The 15,829-nt window shown below is 40.9% G+C and overlaps 1 protein-coding gene across 2 annotated transcripts in view; it reads right to left on the bottom strand.

The window, feature by feature from the left end:
- Positions 1 to 1,602: 1,602 nt before the first annotated feature.
- The window catches only part of LOC112154182 (mitogen-activated protein kinase kinase kinase 14), a 19,662-nt gene continuing 5,435 nt past the window's right edge, over positions 1,603 to 15,829 (bottom strand). Inside the window, exons 4-15 of one of the 2 annotated variants that reach the window (XM_024284934.2) lie at positions 13,051 to 13,777; positions 10,960 to 11,094; positions 10,767 to 10,896; positions 10,558 to 10,686; positions 7,386 to 7,490; positions 6,299 to 6,462; positions 6,083 to 6,233; positions 5,370 to 5,930; positions 2,908 to 3,014; positions 2,702 to 2,822; positions 2,523 to 2,623; positions 1,603 to 1,793 (exon numbers count right to left, since the gene is read on the bottom strand). In XM_024284934.2, coding sequence (XP_024140702.1) covers positions 1,629 to 1,793; positions 2,523 to 2,623; positions 2,702 to 2,822; positions 2,908 to 3,014; positions 5,370 to 5,930; positions 6,083 to 6,233; positions 6,299 to 6,462; positions 7,386 to 7,490; positions 10,558 to 10,686; positions 10,767 to 10,896; positions 10,960 to 11,094; positions 13,051 to 13,777 — 2,596 coding nt within the window. In that variant the 3' untranslated portion in view covers positions 1,603 to 1,628. The remainder of the gene's footprint in view (positions 1,794 to 2,522; positions 2,624 to 2,701; positions 2,823 to 2,907; positions 3,015 to 5,369; positions 5,931 to 6,082; positions 6,234 to 6,298; positions 6,463 to 7,385; positions 7,491 to 10,557; positions 10,687 to 10,766; positions 10,897 to 10,959; positions 11,095 to 13,050; positions 13,778 to 15,829) is intronic. The other variant, XM_024284935.2, reaches the window with a different exon arrangement.

Raw genomic sequence — 15,829 nt, 5'->3', positions numbered from 1 at the left:
CGATGAAAGGCTTTAAATGCTGTGCAGAGTTCAAATATTCCCTTTTACTGATACTCACAGCTGCTTTGTTTGACCAGTTTTAGACTCTCAGTTTTTTCCATAGATCTTAAAAAGTTCCCATATGTTGCTCTGTGAGATCTGCTTATTCCAGCACTTATTCAGACATATAATGGCGTGGCAGCACTGCAGCACGCAGTCCTGCAATAACAAGAGACTGTGAGGATGAGAATGTAAGAAGTGGAAAGGAAAAGATAAATTTTCTTATATACCACAGTAAAAACATGCTATGTATTTTATTCTTTGTTTTTTTTCACATCTATACACAATCTTTTTTACTTTTACTTTTTCTGCATTTGCTTTCCTTTTGTCCTCGCACAGAAATGCAACATGAAAGTCAAACAGAGAAAAGCACCAAATAGAATCAACAATTTACTACAAACACAGTCACCCAAACGACAACATCTGGAGTTTATAAAATGAGTGACAATACAAGCACAAAGACATTGAAATATATTTAAACAATAGAAAACATTGGCTTTTAAAGATATCTTTAACGTAATACATCGTACACCTCACGCTTTATGATTTTATGTTTTAACTGTAAAAATCTTGGGAGGATTTGCATCTCATTGAAGTGACTTTTACTGCAAAGATAATGTTGGTTTCTAAAACAGACAGTTAAAATTCTACAGAGGAACCACAAAAGGTCAACCACCACAGCTGAGGGCCAAACATTATGTTGAATTCAGTATGAGGCAGAGGTCATCAGTGGCAAAGTCTTGTGAAAACTCTAAACTTGGTTGAACGATCTCCATTATTGCTGAGTCTGCAGATCAAAATCAACAGCATAAATCCGTGGGGGGGGGGGCCCTGATCTGCTGCTGGTGGAGACAAAGGAGGCACATCATGGAAACATTTTCATAAAACCTCTGCTTTTCTGAATGCTTTTGGAACCATTTTGGCTCCACACTTTCTAATCCTACACCTTTTCTGGCGTGGATCACAGAGATGACGTCCCCAGACCTTCCTGCTCGTCTGCGAGCACTTCAGGCACCCTTTTCACTGAGCTCTGGTGTGTCCTCACATCTCCACCCAGTGAGACAAGCACACAATATCTCCTCTGAAAAGAATCCTGATGAGATACTCAACATTTTCAACTTTTTTGTGCAAAGTTGTGTTCTTCCTGGACATCAGAAATCTGCATCCCTGAGGCGGAGCTCTTCTAGATTCACACATCTTAATTTGGAGACTTGCTTTAGGCTCCAGCAGCCCCATCACTTGGGAAAGGGATACAGCGGGTAAGAGGAAATGGATGGATGGATGGATGGAGACTTGTTTTCACACATGAAACGGTTGGAATGTATAGTAACAGGTGAATCCACAGCTGTTTGGCTCAGCTTTCTGTCTCTTTCATGACTGAGGATGCTGTTCTTGCATTTGCTTTAGGCTCCATGGACCTACTCTTTAAACTAAGTAGGAAACCTAGTGAGAGAAGGATGGCATCTGAGCAAAGAGTGAAAGATAGGAATATTTCCAACAATGAACAGTTCTCCAGCATTTTCACCCCAGCAGGTAATGAGCAAAGGACAGAGAGAAGAACAAAAACCAGTGAAAGAAAAAGTTCTGTTTCATTCCCGCAGTTCCAGTTTGCCGTCTCGGACCCTCCATCTCCAGCGCTGACACCAGTCAGGAGCAGGAACACAGCAGAGCCACAGATTGGAAACTGTGATCTCCTCTTGGAAGGACACAAGCTTTCTGTCCAGAGTTTCCAACGTGAAGGCCTTTCCCCACATCTGGGAAAGAAGGTTCATGTGAGTGAAGGATGTGGAAGTCTAACTAGTAATAAAAGTCCTTTAGACTTTTTTAACCCTTCAACTGCCTGGTCAACCAAACGGTGGGAAACATATTTTTTAAAAATATTGATTGTGTATATTACTCCCCAAAGTATGGAGCTCCTAAAGGAAAATTGAAGAAAAAAAGTGATTTTTTTTTTCTCCAAAAGTCGAAATAATAAAAAAACGGTTAGTAATAGGTCTGCACCAGATAGTAACGTGTGCACATCAATTAGTAATCAAACATTTTTGAATTCAATTTTTAGAAGAAAAAAAAAACAACAGTATCTGGTGCACACCAGATACTAACAAGAACTTGTTTTGGTAAAAATTAAAGTAGTTAAAAAAAAAACCTGGATGGTAACTGTTGAGTCCCAGATAGGAACTGGTGTGCAACAGTTACTGGTTAGTAACCAGAACCTTTTTTTAACTTCAATATTTTATGAAGGCCCCAAGTATTTTTAGAAAAACATTGTTTTTACTTCAATGTCTTTTTTACTTTTATGTCCCTTTAGGGGTTCCATACCAAGGCAATAAGCAGCAGAAAAAATACTGTCTTTTGGTGTTTTTTTGGGGGAGGAGGGGGAGTTAAAGGGTTAAAATGATTAGACGTGTTTGTATTCATTAGCTTTTATCACTTAGATTTAAAAACCAAATTCATATTTGCTAAATGAAGGCAAACTTTCATACCTGATCACTGATTCCTACGGCAACATGACCCACGTTGACCTGCCGGCTCTCTCGGATCCTCAGACATTGTCCCTGCATGTTCTCAATCCAGACATCAACACCTGCCATCATCACAGACTTGATTTTAAATGTCAGACAGTAGCAGGTAAGTAATGACTGACAGGGGAGAGTTTGTTCACCCTCAAAGCAGCAGGAGGACCGCTGACTGTCTGCTGCTCTCCACTCCAGAAGCCTGTCTGAGTGACGGTTGCAGGAAGAAAAGACGCCGGAGCTCAAGTCATCAGACGAATGATCAGAGTCCTTGAAGAAAAAGGACACCTCTGTGTTTTAGTCAGATTCTCAAACGTGCAGCAGACATTTGAAAGGTTTTGTGCAGGAATCACACATTCTCTGATGGATCCATCTGGGATGTGTCTGAGCAGCTGAAGCAGGACGGAGGTTCATCTCGAGGTTCTGGAGACCAGCTCTGGATTGTGGTTCCAACTGGGATATCTAGAGAGGAAAGATCATTTTTGAAGGTCAGCTGTATAGAGCTAACAAGCTCCTCTGTGGCAAGCTAGCATGCGCTGCCATAGTGAGCTAGTGACCTCCGCAGCCCACCAGGCGGCTGATTTGCATAGCGAGCCTTCCCACTGAGTGTCCACTTAAGTCAATGTGAGCAAACACGGTGAGGTCACCACAGAAACTGTGGAAGAACCCATTCAGGGTCCACATTCTCTGTCCACTTTTAAACCGCATGGGGCCACTTGGCCTTGCTGGCTGGGCCTTGGTTGTTTTACGTCCATTCTTAATGATGTCTGGTCTCACTTACACCTGCATTAACTCCTTGGTGAGTTTGATGTGAAAGATTTGCTACCACTATCTCATGTTTCATTGAGGAACTCATCTGGAAATCCATTTCTTAGTTCATAAATATCTTTCAGATTGGTTGTATTGTGTTATCATTTATACAGTTGTTTGTTCCTCTTAGCACAAAAACACCAAATGCAAACAAGAGCACACATTTGTAGAAACAAACACCTTTTTGTCTTTCTAAAGCACAATTCCTATTATTAAGTCCTATTTGGGCAAAGGATTATGGGTAAGTGATTTCAAAAAATAACTTTGATTGTTTTAAGAAATAAAGAATAGAGATTTAGCTTTCCACTGGTCACAGGTGAAGAGACAGGACAAAAACATTTGTCTAGTTGCATTTATCTGAATATTATATTACAGTCTTTTATAGAAAGATATTTTTTATCAACTCTGTGACACTGAAAGAGAATAAGAGGATTGAAAAATAGAGAGAATGGATAGATAATCGAACATCTTTCAATGGATTCTGGGTAAGAATGAAGCCCAAAGTGATAGTGGCACATTGACAGAAGCTTACCCTTCAACAGCAAATATGCATGAAAAACTTTGTTGGAAACAGGAAAAAGGGTCCCCAAACTACGGCCTGCGGGCCGGATCAGGCCCGCCTCCACATTTGGTCCGGCCCCCCACACACTATCAGAAACGCAGATGGAGAACCACATAGAAGTGACTTTTTATTCCAGCCTTCTGCAGTCTGAACTATGATGGAGATGAGAGAATATTTATTGGTTGATTCACTTTTTTTTGTATTTCTTTATTATTATTATTTTTCCTTCTTACGTATTTTAGACATCTATAGCTCTTCAGCTCTTTCAGCTATTAAAATATTCATCTCTTTTTATGCTAAATTTTCAACTGTTTTGGCAGGATTTCAAGGTTATTTTGGGGTTTAGCTTTTTTTCAGCTACAGGCTATCTGTTTTGGCTAATTTAGGATTTGTTTTCCATTTTTAGGCTGTTTTGGAGTTTAGCTAATTTTTTTAGGTACATGCTAGTTGTTTTGGCTTTTTGTCAATTTTTTAGGCTAATTTGGAATTTCACTAATATTTTAGCTAGCTGTCAACTTCAGCGTTTTCAGCTATCAACTTCAGCATTTTCAGCTTCAGTGTTTTTAGCTATCACTTTCAGCATCTTCAGCCATCAGCACTAGCACCTTCAGGGGCCAAATTCAGCTTATAGCATTCACACTAGCATTATCACAGGTAATGATATATATCTAGTTTTGGTATTATTTTTTCAATGAAGATTAAAAAAATGAATTATTTTTTTAAATGTAGCTATGTGTGACTTTCTGGAAAACCATAAATGCTTACATTTAGGCTGTGATTGCTGCACTTCTTCTGTTAGCCTACAAACCGGAGACCCCGGTTTAGCATGAAGGATTATGGAGTCTTTAAAACTATCTGGAAGAATATTGTTTTCAAATGTAGTGGTAAGGTGAGAGGGTTGTAAACTGTTGATAAACAGAAAGGATGGTGGACAAAAACACAGTGAAAGATAATATAACCACAGACAAAAACAAGTATGTTTTAAAATGCTGCAGCAGTTTGAGACAAATGGCAAACAATATTCAAATTGGAGCCAATAAAAGGTCGTTCATGAACATGAATCAAAGGGGACCTAAAACAGAAAATTCTTCATGAAGACATGTGTTCAATATTCATGTCAGGGATAGGCAACTCCAGGCCTCGAGGGCCACTGTGTCTCCATGATATCCAGATATCCAACCCCTACTCCTGACTGATCACCTGGTTCAGGTGTGTCCAGCCAATCAGAACATACCAGAGCAGGGGATGTTAGAAAACATGCATCAGTGCGGGCCTCAAGGCCTTGAGTTGCCTATCCTTGATTCATGTCAATTCATTTCAGTTTTAGGTGGTATGTGTCCTAATTTATGCATTTTGTTGCTATTATGGTTTCTCTAATGAGTTCTTATATTGCAAAATGTGACGACATGCTTTATTCAGTTGATGTTTTTGTGTTTGAGACTCACCATCCCTGAGATATTCCAGCTCCTCCTCTGACCCCCACAATCTCTTATGACCTTTCTGCAGCAAAGGGAAGAGGTCTCTGAGAGCACTAAGCTGTTCCACTGATCCAGTAGAGTCCCACTCTTCCTCCTCCTCGTTGGCCCTTTCCTCCTCACAGTCTCCCTCATAGTCTTGGTCGGTTTTCTGACACCTGTCCTGCATGAACTCCTCTTCTCCCATGTAGATATCCATGTCTGATTCCGACCCAGTGTCCCATCCTGCTGCACTTTTGTCTTCCTCCTGCCGAGGATCTGGGTAGAAGTCCCATTCTCCAGGTACAGAGTCAGTCTCTGCTTCAGAGTGCTGGTCTGAGCTGTCATGCTCAGAGAGGTTACTGTCCTCATTTACTGCCAAAGTTCTCCAGGGGCTGACCCAGAGTGGCGGCGAAGGTGAGGCAGAGGAGGATTTGCTCCGGGTGACTGGGATCTGAGAAGATGAGTCGCTGACTCCATCTTCATCCTGCCTTTGACAGAGGAGCAGCTTCTCACAGGCTGCATGTATGGAAGAGGGACTCAGACCTCCAACTGTGGAGAAAACATCCCAGAAACCATGTGACTGAACGGTCATCGCCTCTACCACCATCACTACAGAGGCAGCAGGTGGAGACGTGCTTGTAAAATGGTTGCTCAATGATGACTCAGATAGAAGCAGATGCAGTGATGTGTGATACATCAACCTGCTCTGAGGGCTTTGGTGGTTTTCCTCCTCAGCTCCTTTGCTGATGCTCGTCTCTCTGGATCCTTCTGTAGTCCGGCTTTAAAGACTTTGGCGGTGAAGTTGTTGCAGTTGGACGGCACCTCCCACAGAGGAGGAGGCTCGTTGACGATCTGTCACACAGAGATGTGAGAACTTCTGTCTGATGGTACATTAAAAACACCAGTGAGATTCTGACCTGGAGACACAGAGGGTGGGAGTAGTATCGTGTCCAGGGTTGGCATCCATTGAGCATGTGCAGTAGCATGCAGCAGCTGCTCCACACGTCTGCCTTGGCGCACAGCCGGTCCCCTCGTGCCACCTCAGGGGCCATGTGGGTTTCTGTGCCTGGAAAGGCAGTTCCTGCAAGAGAAAAAGCTCCTCAATGTTTTGTTTAACATCTTTTTATCTCAGAACTGAAGAAAAACACTTTAGAAACAACAAAAATCCAGAACCTCACTGTTGTGTTAATCAAAACATGCAGGAACTTCAACGTTTAACTTGTAAGCAAAATAATTACACTCATACTTCATGATGTTTGTAATTACTTCTGAATGTAGAAACTGAGACTCATTAGATGACGTGTCAAAGTCAAAGCCCGGGGGCCGGATCCGGCCCTCCAGGTAATTCTATTTTATAGTTATTAATGACCCATTGTTATCTTATTTCTAGCTTGTATAAATTTGGCAAAATATATTTTTATGGAGAGTAAAATATTGAAAGTTTTTAAGGTTTAAGTTAATTTATTCTGGAATAAAATTCCTGCCTTTTTATTATTCATAATTATGTCAAAAGTTACAGTTTTAAAGTTTTAAAAATTAGCATTCTGCTAGCTTTTTGGACTATTTTGGCATTTATTAAGATTTTTTAGGCTATTTTGGAGTTCAGCTTATACACTAGCATTATCACAGGTAATGCTGTATATCTAATTCATAATGATGTTAAAAAGTTACTGTTTTAAAGTTTTAAAATTATAGTTTTAGAGTGTTCAATAAATGTTTATCCCGTTCAGGCCGCGGCCTAAGGTGTGTTTTGGATTTTGGCCCCTTGTGCGACATAGTTTGACACTCCTGTTTTAGATAAAGTGAAAGTATTTAATGATTTGGTCAGGAGATGGCTTCTGGTAACCAAAGGTGAGTTGAAAGAAGTTACACTTACTCAAGAACATTTATTGCTTTATTAGATGTTTTGTTTGAATGAGTGCAGTGAATAAAATTGTAATAAAGTGACAGACACTAACAGTTGTAGCTGGTGAGAACCAACATCGTGTTTCTGGATCAACTCACCCATGAAGGCCTTGGTGCTCCACCCACCACCATCCAGCGTCTCTGAGAGGCCGAAGTCGCAGAGGAATGTGTTTCTGCAGTCTGCAGACAGCAGCACATTGTCAGCTGGAACAAAATCAACACACAGGATTACGTCAGACAGTTTGTGTTTGGCGCTCATAATGAAAGTGTTGACTGAGAAACAGGGAGACTGCCAGGAGTAGTTGAGAGATTCCAGTCCTGCAAAGCCCCCTCTAGAGGAATCACTAGAGTCTGTTCACAGCAGAACCCTCAGGATTCAGAACATTCTAATGAGACAGACTCAGATGTTAGAAAAGGAGGAGGTTGCCTGGGGCTCCAACCGTCAAGGGCCTCCAGACGATGGTTAAAAAATGTGAAATATGACTTCTTTGGGTTTCACAAATCCTGTGACAAGTCCTAACAACCACCTCTGAGTTCTGGAGTCAAAGTCAAATAGCAGACACCAAATGTTGCAGTTCCTCAAATGACCACTAGAGCTGCAGACTCTGGATCATTCTCCATCTCCCTTGATCTGAGTGCAGCTTCAACACCATCTCCCTCACAATCCTCCTACACAGACTCCACTATCAGCATTACCCACATTCCTTTGAGGTTCTAGTATTATCTCCCAGGTCACTCGGTCCATTCAACTGAATTCTTTCCACTCCCAGTCCAATCCCTTCAGGTGCGCCTCAGGGCTCTTTTCTAGGGCTCTTTCCCCCCTCTTCATTATCGATCATACTCTCTCTTTCTCTCTCCAGTTCTCTCTTAGAAGTTAGATCCTGGTTCATCTACAACTTCCTTCACATGGCAAAAGAGAACTTCATGTGGTACCAGGGACACTTTCCCCATGTTTCAGTTCAAACCTCCACTTTTGGGTCACAATTTTGTTTTGGTTTGATGTATGATTTGCGTATTACAAAACTACAAGACAAAAACAAAATAAATAGATTTTTTTTTTTTGCTAATAAGTGAGCAACAAAGCAGAAAAACATTCCAGTTGACTTATACTCTGTTGTAATGAAATGAAACAAGAAATAACAAATCCTTCTTAAATGTAGCGCAACACGTGTTTGACAATTTCAGCGTAAACATGGAGGGATGGTGGTGGGATGGTGGTGGGATGTTGGTGGGATGCTGTGGGATGCTTGTGGGACGTTGGTGGGATGCTGGTGGGGTGCTGGTAGGATGCTGGTAGGATATTGGTGGGATGCTGATGGGATGCTGGTGGGATGTTGGTGGGATGTTGGTGGGATGTTGGTGGGATGTTGGTTGGATGCTGGTGGGATGTTGGTGGGATGTTGGTGGGATGTTGGTGGGATGCTGGTGGGATGTTGGTGGGACGTTAGTGGGATGTTGGTGGGATGTTGGTGGGATGCTGGTGGGATACTGGTGGGATGTTGATGGGATGCTGGTAGGATGCTGGTGGGATGTTGGTGGGACGTTAGTGGGATGTTGGTGGGATGTTGGTGGGATGTTGATGGGATGCTGGTAGGATGCTGGTAGGATGCTGGTAGGATGGTGGTAGGATGGTGGTAGGATGGTGGTAGGATGCTGGTAGGATGCTGGTGGGATGCAGCGACTCCTACTATTTGGTGTAATGATGTAACATATGATTCAGTTTGAAAGCGAGAAGTCCGTCATCTCTAAAATGAACAACTCTTCCCTCTGTGTTGAAAATTCTACATTTACTTGTCTCTCTGGAGACACCCCGTCATTCTGTAACCCCATCGATGACATCACATGGTCTGGTTATTTCCATCTGCGTAATATCACTGGACTCCGCCCCTCCCTCACCCCCACCCCCCTGGTCCACAGCTGCGTCGCCGGTAGCACCGACTGCTGTAAATCCCTCCACTTTGGACTTCACCACAAATCTCTCAACAAGCCTCAACAGGTCCAGAACTCAGCTGCTCAGATAATCACCCCCCCCCCCCCCATCCCACCTTATCACACCTGTTGTACAGCAGTATACTGGCTCCCTGACAAATTCAAAGATTATCACACTGTCCTGCTCACTATATAATCATACTACAAGAATACTTACTCTATACTAAAAGTGATGCAGTATTCTTAAAGATTCCTTATTACAGAATATACAATCTGTATATTGTAAACTCAAAATATTCTAATTTAGTCTGTAGAAGTATTAAGTTACTATACTTTTTACACTCCTACATGCAGGAGTCTATGTATTTATGCTATTGTTACTACTAAGATTAACATACATCAACGGTTGTTTATTATACATGATTAAAACACAAAATTAAAAGAAAATAGACATTTTTTTAACTTTTGACAGAAGTTCTTTTCAAAATAAAAGACACCCTTTCACATATGATCCTCTCAGTACAGCAAAAGTATTAGTAATAAGTGTAATGACAGCAGTGATTAAATCAAAATAGTTAATTTCACTGTTGTTGGTGCATCTCTGTCAGAAATGTAAATCTAACAAACCAAAATGAATTTGAACTAATTAAGTGACCACTTTTCTAACACACTTAAAATTTCAATTTTTTTCAAAAACAGAAAATTTGCTTAATAATCCGGTGCACCTTAATACTCATGCGTTTTTTTTTTTTTTTACGTCCTTTGATTTTTTTGTAGTACAGAACAGGATGCACAAAAATGTGTCAACATGCTGTAGTATTTCAAATACAATTGATATAAAGCCATCTGTCACCTGTCAAATGAGTTTGATGGAAAGTATATTCCTTATCTCTCTACTATGCTTCAACTGACTGTAAAGAGTTAAAGTTTGAGTTAGTTTACTTTTTTTTTCTTTTTTACATTTTTTTTACTAGATTTTTTTTTTATTTTTATAAAGGAGCCACAAGTTTACTATGTTTTCTAAGGTTTTTGTGGACTTGATTTCTTAGGTTCACAGGTGTTCAGTTCCTGTTTTCCACTGCTTACATTTTCACTCTGAATGACCACTCTTTACTTCTATTTATCAATTGAAAAATAAAGCTCCTCTTACTAGAGAAATCTTGCACTCCACCAGCGTCAAAGTAGATCTGAGCTTTTATAATGCTGGTCAATAAAAACCATCAAAGCTCTTTAAAGCACTAAACTTTGTTTCAGTCCACCCTTTGTTTAAAACATCCTCCTGGGATGGAGAGAAGAGAAAATAAGAAGAAGTACACAAACCTAACATCAGCAAACAACACACCTTTGACATCCAGGTGAAGCACTTTCCTGCTGTGCAGGTGCTCCAGCGCCTCCAGTGTCTGGTGAAGGTAATGCAGGGCCAGATCCTCAGGGAGGCAGGTCGTCTGCTTTAAAAGCTGGCCCAAGCTCGCTGGAACAATTACAACAAAAACATTCTTTCTACAGTTTGATTCTTCTCCAAGTTTTACAATCACACTTAAAAGAAGTTACCTTGCTTAAGCTCCATGAACAGGACAATGTTTGGACCTTCCCTCACAACCCCAAACAGCTCCACAACCCGAGGGGAGTTCAGGGAGCTCCAGGAGCTCACCTCCCCACTGTGGAAGTTACTCAGTGGAATCTGAGAGGAGAAGACCGTGAGACCGAGCCACCCTGAGCTGGTGATGTGTGTTCAGCAGCTCACCCGCTTGGCAGCACATTTGAATCCGCTGCTTTTGTCTTGAATGCAGAACACATCCCCGTAGGAGCCGTTCTGGAGGTGATGAAGGACAGAGTACTCCTCACACTCCCGGTACCGACAACCGCTGGGCTGCAGGAGCTGCAGAACAATCAACATTGCATGGGCTTCTTCCACTCCTGTGATTTATTTTAGAAGAGTGAGTTTTCCAACAGAGTCACACAAAAACAAGAGGTTTGGGGCTTTAGTTTTTTTAACTGTTTCAAGCATCTTTTTAACTTTCTCTGTGATGTGTTTTTGAGGATTTTCCTTTCTTTATACATTAAAGTCCTAGAGTGTGTTTCGGGTTTTCAAGCCTCCTGTGACTGGCTTTAACACAGAATTTAAAAGTTTAACTGAAACTAACAATAAGATGTTTGGATTTTATTAATATTCATTACTTTAATAAAGAAATTGTCAAATTTTGACTGTAAATGTATGACACTATAAATGAATGAATGTCTTAACATCAAAATTAACATTTTAAGAGTCCCCATAAGCCAAGTTTTCTCCCATTTTGACCTACAGTGTTTATTACATAAATGATCCGAACCAGAAATCACATTTTTTTACGTATTTTAGCTGTTTTCAATTCACTCTCAATCATTCAATGAGCATTTTTCACATTTTTAGCAAGAATTTCTGATGCCAGGAACTCTCGAGACTGTGGTTAGCCAAGAAAGCCACAAGGGGGCGATAGAGCACACAGACGGGCAGTTGTCTCAACATTCATAAATATCTCTGCTGTGCTGCTTGTAAGGTGTAAGACCATAACATTTTAGATTTATTAATTAAAGTGTTTATTTAGTTGTGAAGAACAGCAGAAGAGTTTCTGCTTCTCAAAGGGTCCTTGTACTGTAGGTGTGAGCAGTGGATGCAGTTTATTTTATTACAGTAGCTGTAAAGGTTTTGTCTTTTCATGGAATCCCACTATCACTGGACCAGAGATCTGCTCATCAAGAGACCTGGCCCTAAAGTGAATATAGCAGGATTCTAAACCGCCCATTTTAAAGGCAGTTAAAAAGTCGAGCTGTCCATCAAGACAGAAACTTATTAAACTCTGCTTGTAAATAATGATGTGTGGGGTTTACATTTTCTTTAATCTGTAGTTTTGGATTTAACTCTATCATGCATGAATTGTGATAAAATCAGGTAGGATTTTTTTTATTAGGAGTCTTTATTCAATGTCTCAGAATTGAGAATAGTGTAACACAGGTGTCTACAACCTGCGGCTCCAGAGCCGCTCCAGGTTCTTTTACCTCTCCGCAGTGACTCTCTGGCTAAAGAAAAATAAAATAACAGTATTTTTTTTCAAGTAAATGTCACTAAATTATCATTTATTTAATTTAGATTAGTTAAGTATATACATTTATGTCTGAGGTAGACCTCGAAGACAAACTATGTAAAGGTTTTTACATCAATGTATTTTATAGTGAAAGGAAATCATACGAGCTTCTATCAAACGTAGAACATATTTTCACATTTTTAAAAAATGCAAAATTCTTTTTATATTTCTGTTTTTATTATGCCACAAAGGAAGCATAATTCATATTTATTATTTAAATTACATTGTAATGAATGCACAGTAGTATCAAAATAAGACTTTGCGGCTCCTTCTAGGTTTGATCAATTGAAAACGAGCCCAAAAGGCTCTTTTACTGTTAAAGGTTGCAGACCTCTGGTGTAACAAAATCAACAGTGAACTCAACATCAATCATCAAAGGATGCAGCTTCCCATCAAATCTATGAACTGTTATTTCTGATCTTTGCTTAGTATCTTATGGTATATATCATACATTTGTTATCAAAGCTTTCTGTACTCTGTAGTGAGCTCCATGCATGAAAGGGTTAATCTTACCCAATCAGCTATTTGTGGCGTGCGGTTGTGGTGAACGGAGCAAGCTCAGTTTTCCCTCCAACTTTAGTCTTAATTTGGTCGATCTGAAACTCTACTTCCTGTTTCCTTACTGTATGTTACATTTGTGCTTCCCTGTTGTTATGTGGAATATGTGGAGGTGGAGAAGACGAGATTAGTACATGAACAGTGAAATGTCTTACGCTGTGAAACAGGAGGCCTTCGTTGGTGAACCCCGAGGTCTTCCAGTCATTCAGAATGTGTTTCATGGAAACTCGGAGGGAAGCAGAGACGAAGAGCTTTGATATCTGCGCCACTTTGCCTCTCAGCTCATCCAGCGCCGGGTCACCGGGGTCATCCTGGAGGCCGCTCTGGGATGTGTCCACGCTGCTGTCGTCGTCTGGGACTCCCAACAGACTCTGCACCCAGTCTGTGGAGTCAGAATCCCAGCCTGCATGAGGCCGAGGTTCAAATCCCGACACATGCATGCGTTCAAGACAGGGATCATCCCTTGTCTCTTCATCCACACAAGAAGAGTCTGACTGGCTCTCGTAAGAGTCTATGGATCCCCAGTCGGAGTCTGAGCCTCCTCTGTCTGCATCGATCCTCCTCCTCAGTGGCGCCTCCTCTGACCCACTGACACAATCTCCTAATGTGCCCAGCTGGTCACCATGGCAGGACGGGGGCGAGTCAGTGAACTGAGGAGGCGGTGGGATGATTCCAGCAGCTGATGTCGCCTTCAGCCAGTCAATCTCCTGCACCCACAAACCCCTGATGACAGGAGGCTCCTCCCCTTCCTCTTGTCTCCTCCGTCTGTTTCTCGTCTTCCTGCGCTGTCTCCTCTGGGGAGGTAGGGGCGGGACTTTGGTGGTCTCATCAGAGTCCTCCCCCTCTGTGCTGCTCGTGAAGCCCGGGTCTTCATTCAGGGATCTGCAATGAGAGGAAGCACACCGAGAGGAGGAATTAGGGTTCTACACCCAATAGTTCATGAAGCTTCAAGAAAATCCTCAAACATTTAACACGATGACGCTTAAACACGAAAGCTTTAACATGTTGTAACTTTTCAACCATTAACACGATCATTTCAGTAGATTCTGAAGGGGAAAAGCGGCTCATTAAGCCGCTTTTCCCCTTCAGAATCTACTGAAATGACCGTGTTAACAACTGAAAAGTTACAGTGAGTCAAAGAACATAAACACTGGAGCTCTGGTGTTAAAGGGTTAAACATTTTTTCTTAAACGAACTTTTTGGAGACTAAAAGAGAAGAAGAAGGAAGGAAAGAAAGAGGAAAGCCCTGAAGTGTTTACGGTGGAATTCTGAACAAAAATGTAACTGAAAGCCAGAACAGACGAAATGAAAATATTGTAAAAAAGAAAAAAAAAGTTAATTTAGAGCAGGGGTCACCGACCTTTTTGAAACTCAGGGCTACTTCATGGGTACTGAGTCATATATGGGGGGCTGGGGGGCTGTTCAAGAAGCAGGTTCAACAAACTCAGAGTTCAAACCTGAACTCAGAGTCTGTGGACTCAAAATTCTCGAACTCAGAGTTTTCAGCTTTAGAACAGCTGAAAAGAGTCGATTCAATCAACTTGAATTGTTAGAATCAGAATCAGGTGTGAGCATCGCGACCATTAAAAGCCCTGATCAATGGAGCAAAGACAGCACGATTCACTGTGGCAACGGGAACAAACACCTTTAGAGCTTCATACTTCATGGCAACAGAAATTGATGAGTTCCTACAAGCACATTTTCATCAAGAAGATCAACACAGCTGCAGCGGTAAAACAGAGAGAACAAATATCTGCAGAGTTAACTCGTACGACTACATCTGAATCATTTCAATTCATGAGAAGAACTAAATCATGTCAGGAAGGTCATTTTATCACTTGTTAAGTAAGGAATGGTTTTTGATCTGTCAATATTTTAACCAGTAATCTCTGTAATCGCATGAATGTTCATCATTCCCTCACACAAACATGAATATCACTGAACGCAAAAATGAAACTCTGGAATATGTTAAAATAAGTATTTAATTTTAATTCTCAAGAATTAAATAATATTCACTGAAAAGTTTTTTTTTCTTTTTGCAGAATAAACTTCTCAGATGCTGAGACTCGAACACCACTCTTCACTGGAAGGCAGCAGCACAAACCACACTAACACTTGCTTTGGCACCCACAGAACGGGATCTTTGACAGACATCTTCAGTGTTTGAGGTTTAAAGATTTCTGTTGTGAAGGGTTTAATAAGAGGAAAAGAAAACTCAGAATTATTAATAACGAGTCCCTGAAAAACGGTATCACTCAAATACAAATGAATTGGGAAACTAAAGTCTATCGACTCGTGTCCTCCAAATCCTCTCCCGACATAAATAACATTTCCTCTGGATTAATCCAGCCTCCTCTCTACATGATCCTCTATGAATGGACGTGTTATTTTGGTTTCTGCGTAGTGGAAATGTGACGTCTCTAATGTGAATGTTCTCACAATGTTAATGAGGAACTCATATTTGAACATCCAGATGAAGGAAACCTGCTCCAGTTACAGAGTCAGTTGCCATAGTGATTGATTCTGAGTTCAGTGAATCCAGAAACCCAGAGCTTTTTGTTTTAACCAGCACACTAATTGTTCTTCCCTCTAGCTTTCAGGACACAGTTTCTTTGTTTCCCTTATTTAATTAACCGTGTTCCTTTTTCTCACTAGTGTCCAGTTTTTTGTTATGGTCCAGTTTATGGTTTTCCTCCTACCAGATCTGCTCATTGGGGCTGTATCACTATTGTCATCTGAAAAGAATCATGTTTTGAGTTAACATTTGTAAATAAGAGTAAAAACTTTCATAATCAACAGCTTAGATATAAAGTGTTACTTAATTCTTTCATTAATTATGTATTAAAACCAGTGGCGGGCCGTGCATTTCACACCTAGGCCTTCAGTAGTGCTCCATCCGAATCAACCCAACCCTCAATAACTATTTTATGGCAA

Source organism: Oryzias melastigma, linkage group LG19 (genome assembly GCF_002922805.2).
Source record: "Oryzias melastigma strain HK-1 linkage group LG19, ASM292280v2, whole genome shotgun sequence".
In the NCBI taxonomy this organism is placed as follows: domain Eukaryota; kingdom Metazoa; phylum Chordata; class Actinopteri; order Beloniformes; family Adrianichthyidae; genus Oryzias; species Oryzias melastigma.
Note: the sequence above shows the minus strand (reverse complement) of the source record. Positions and strands in the feature narration are given on the sequence as shown.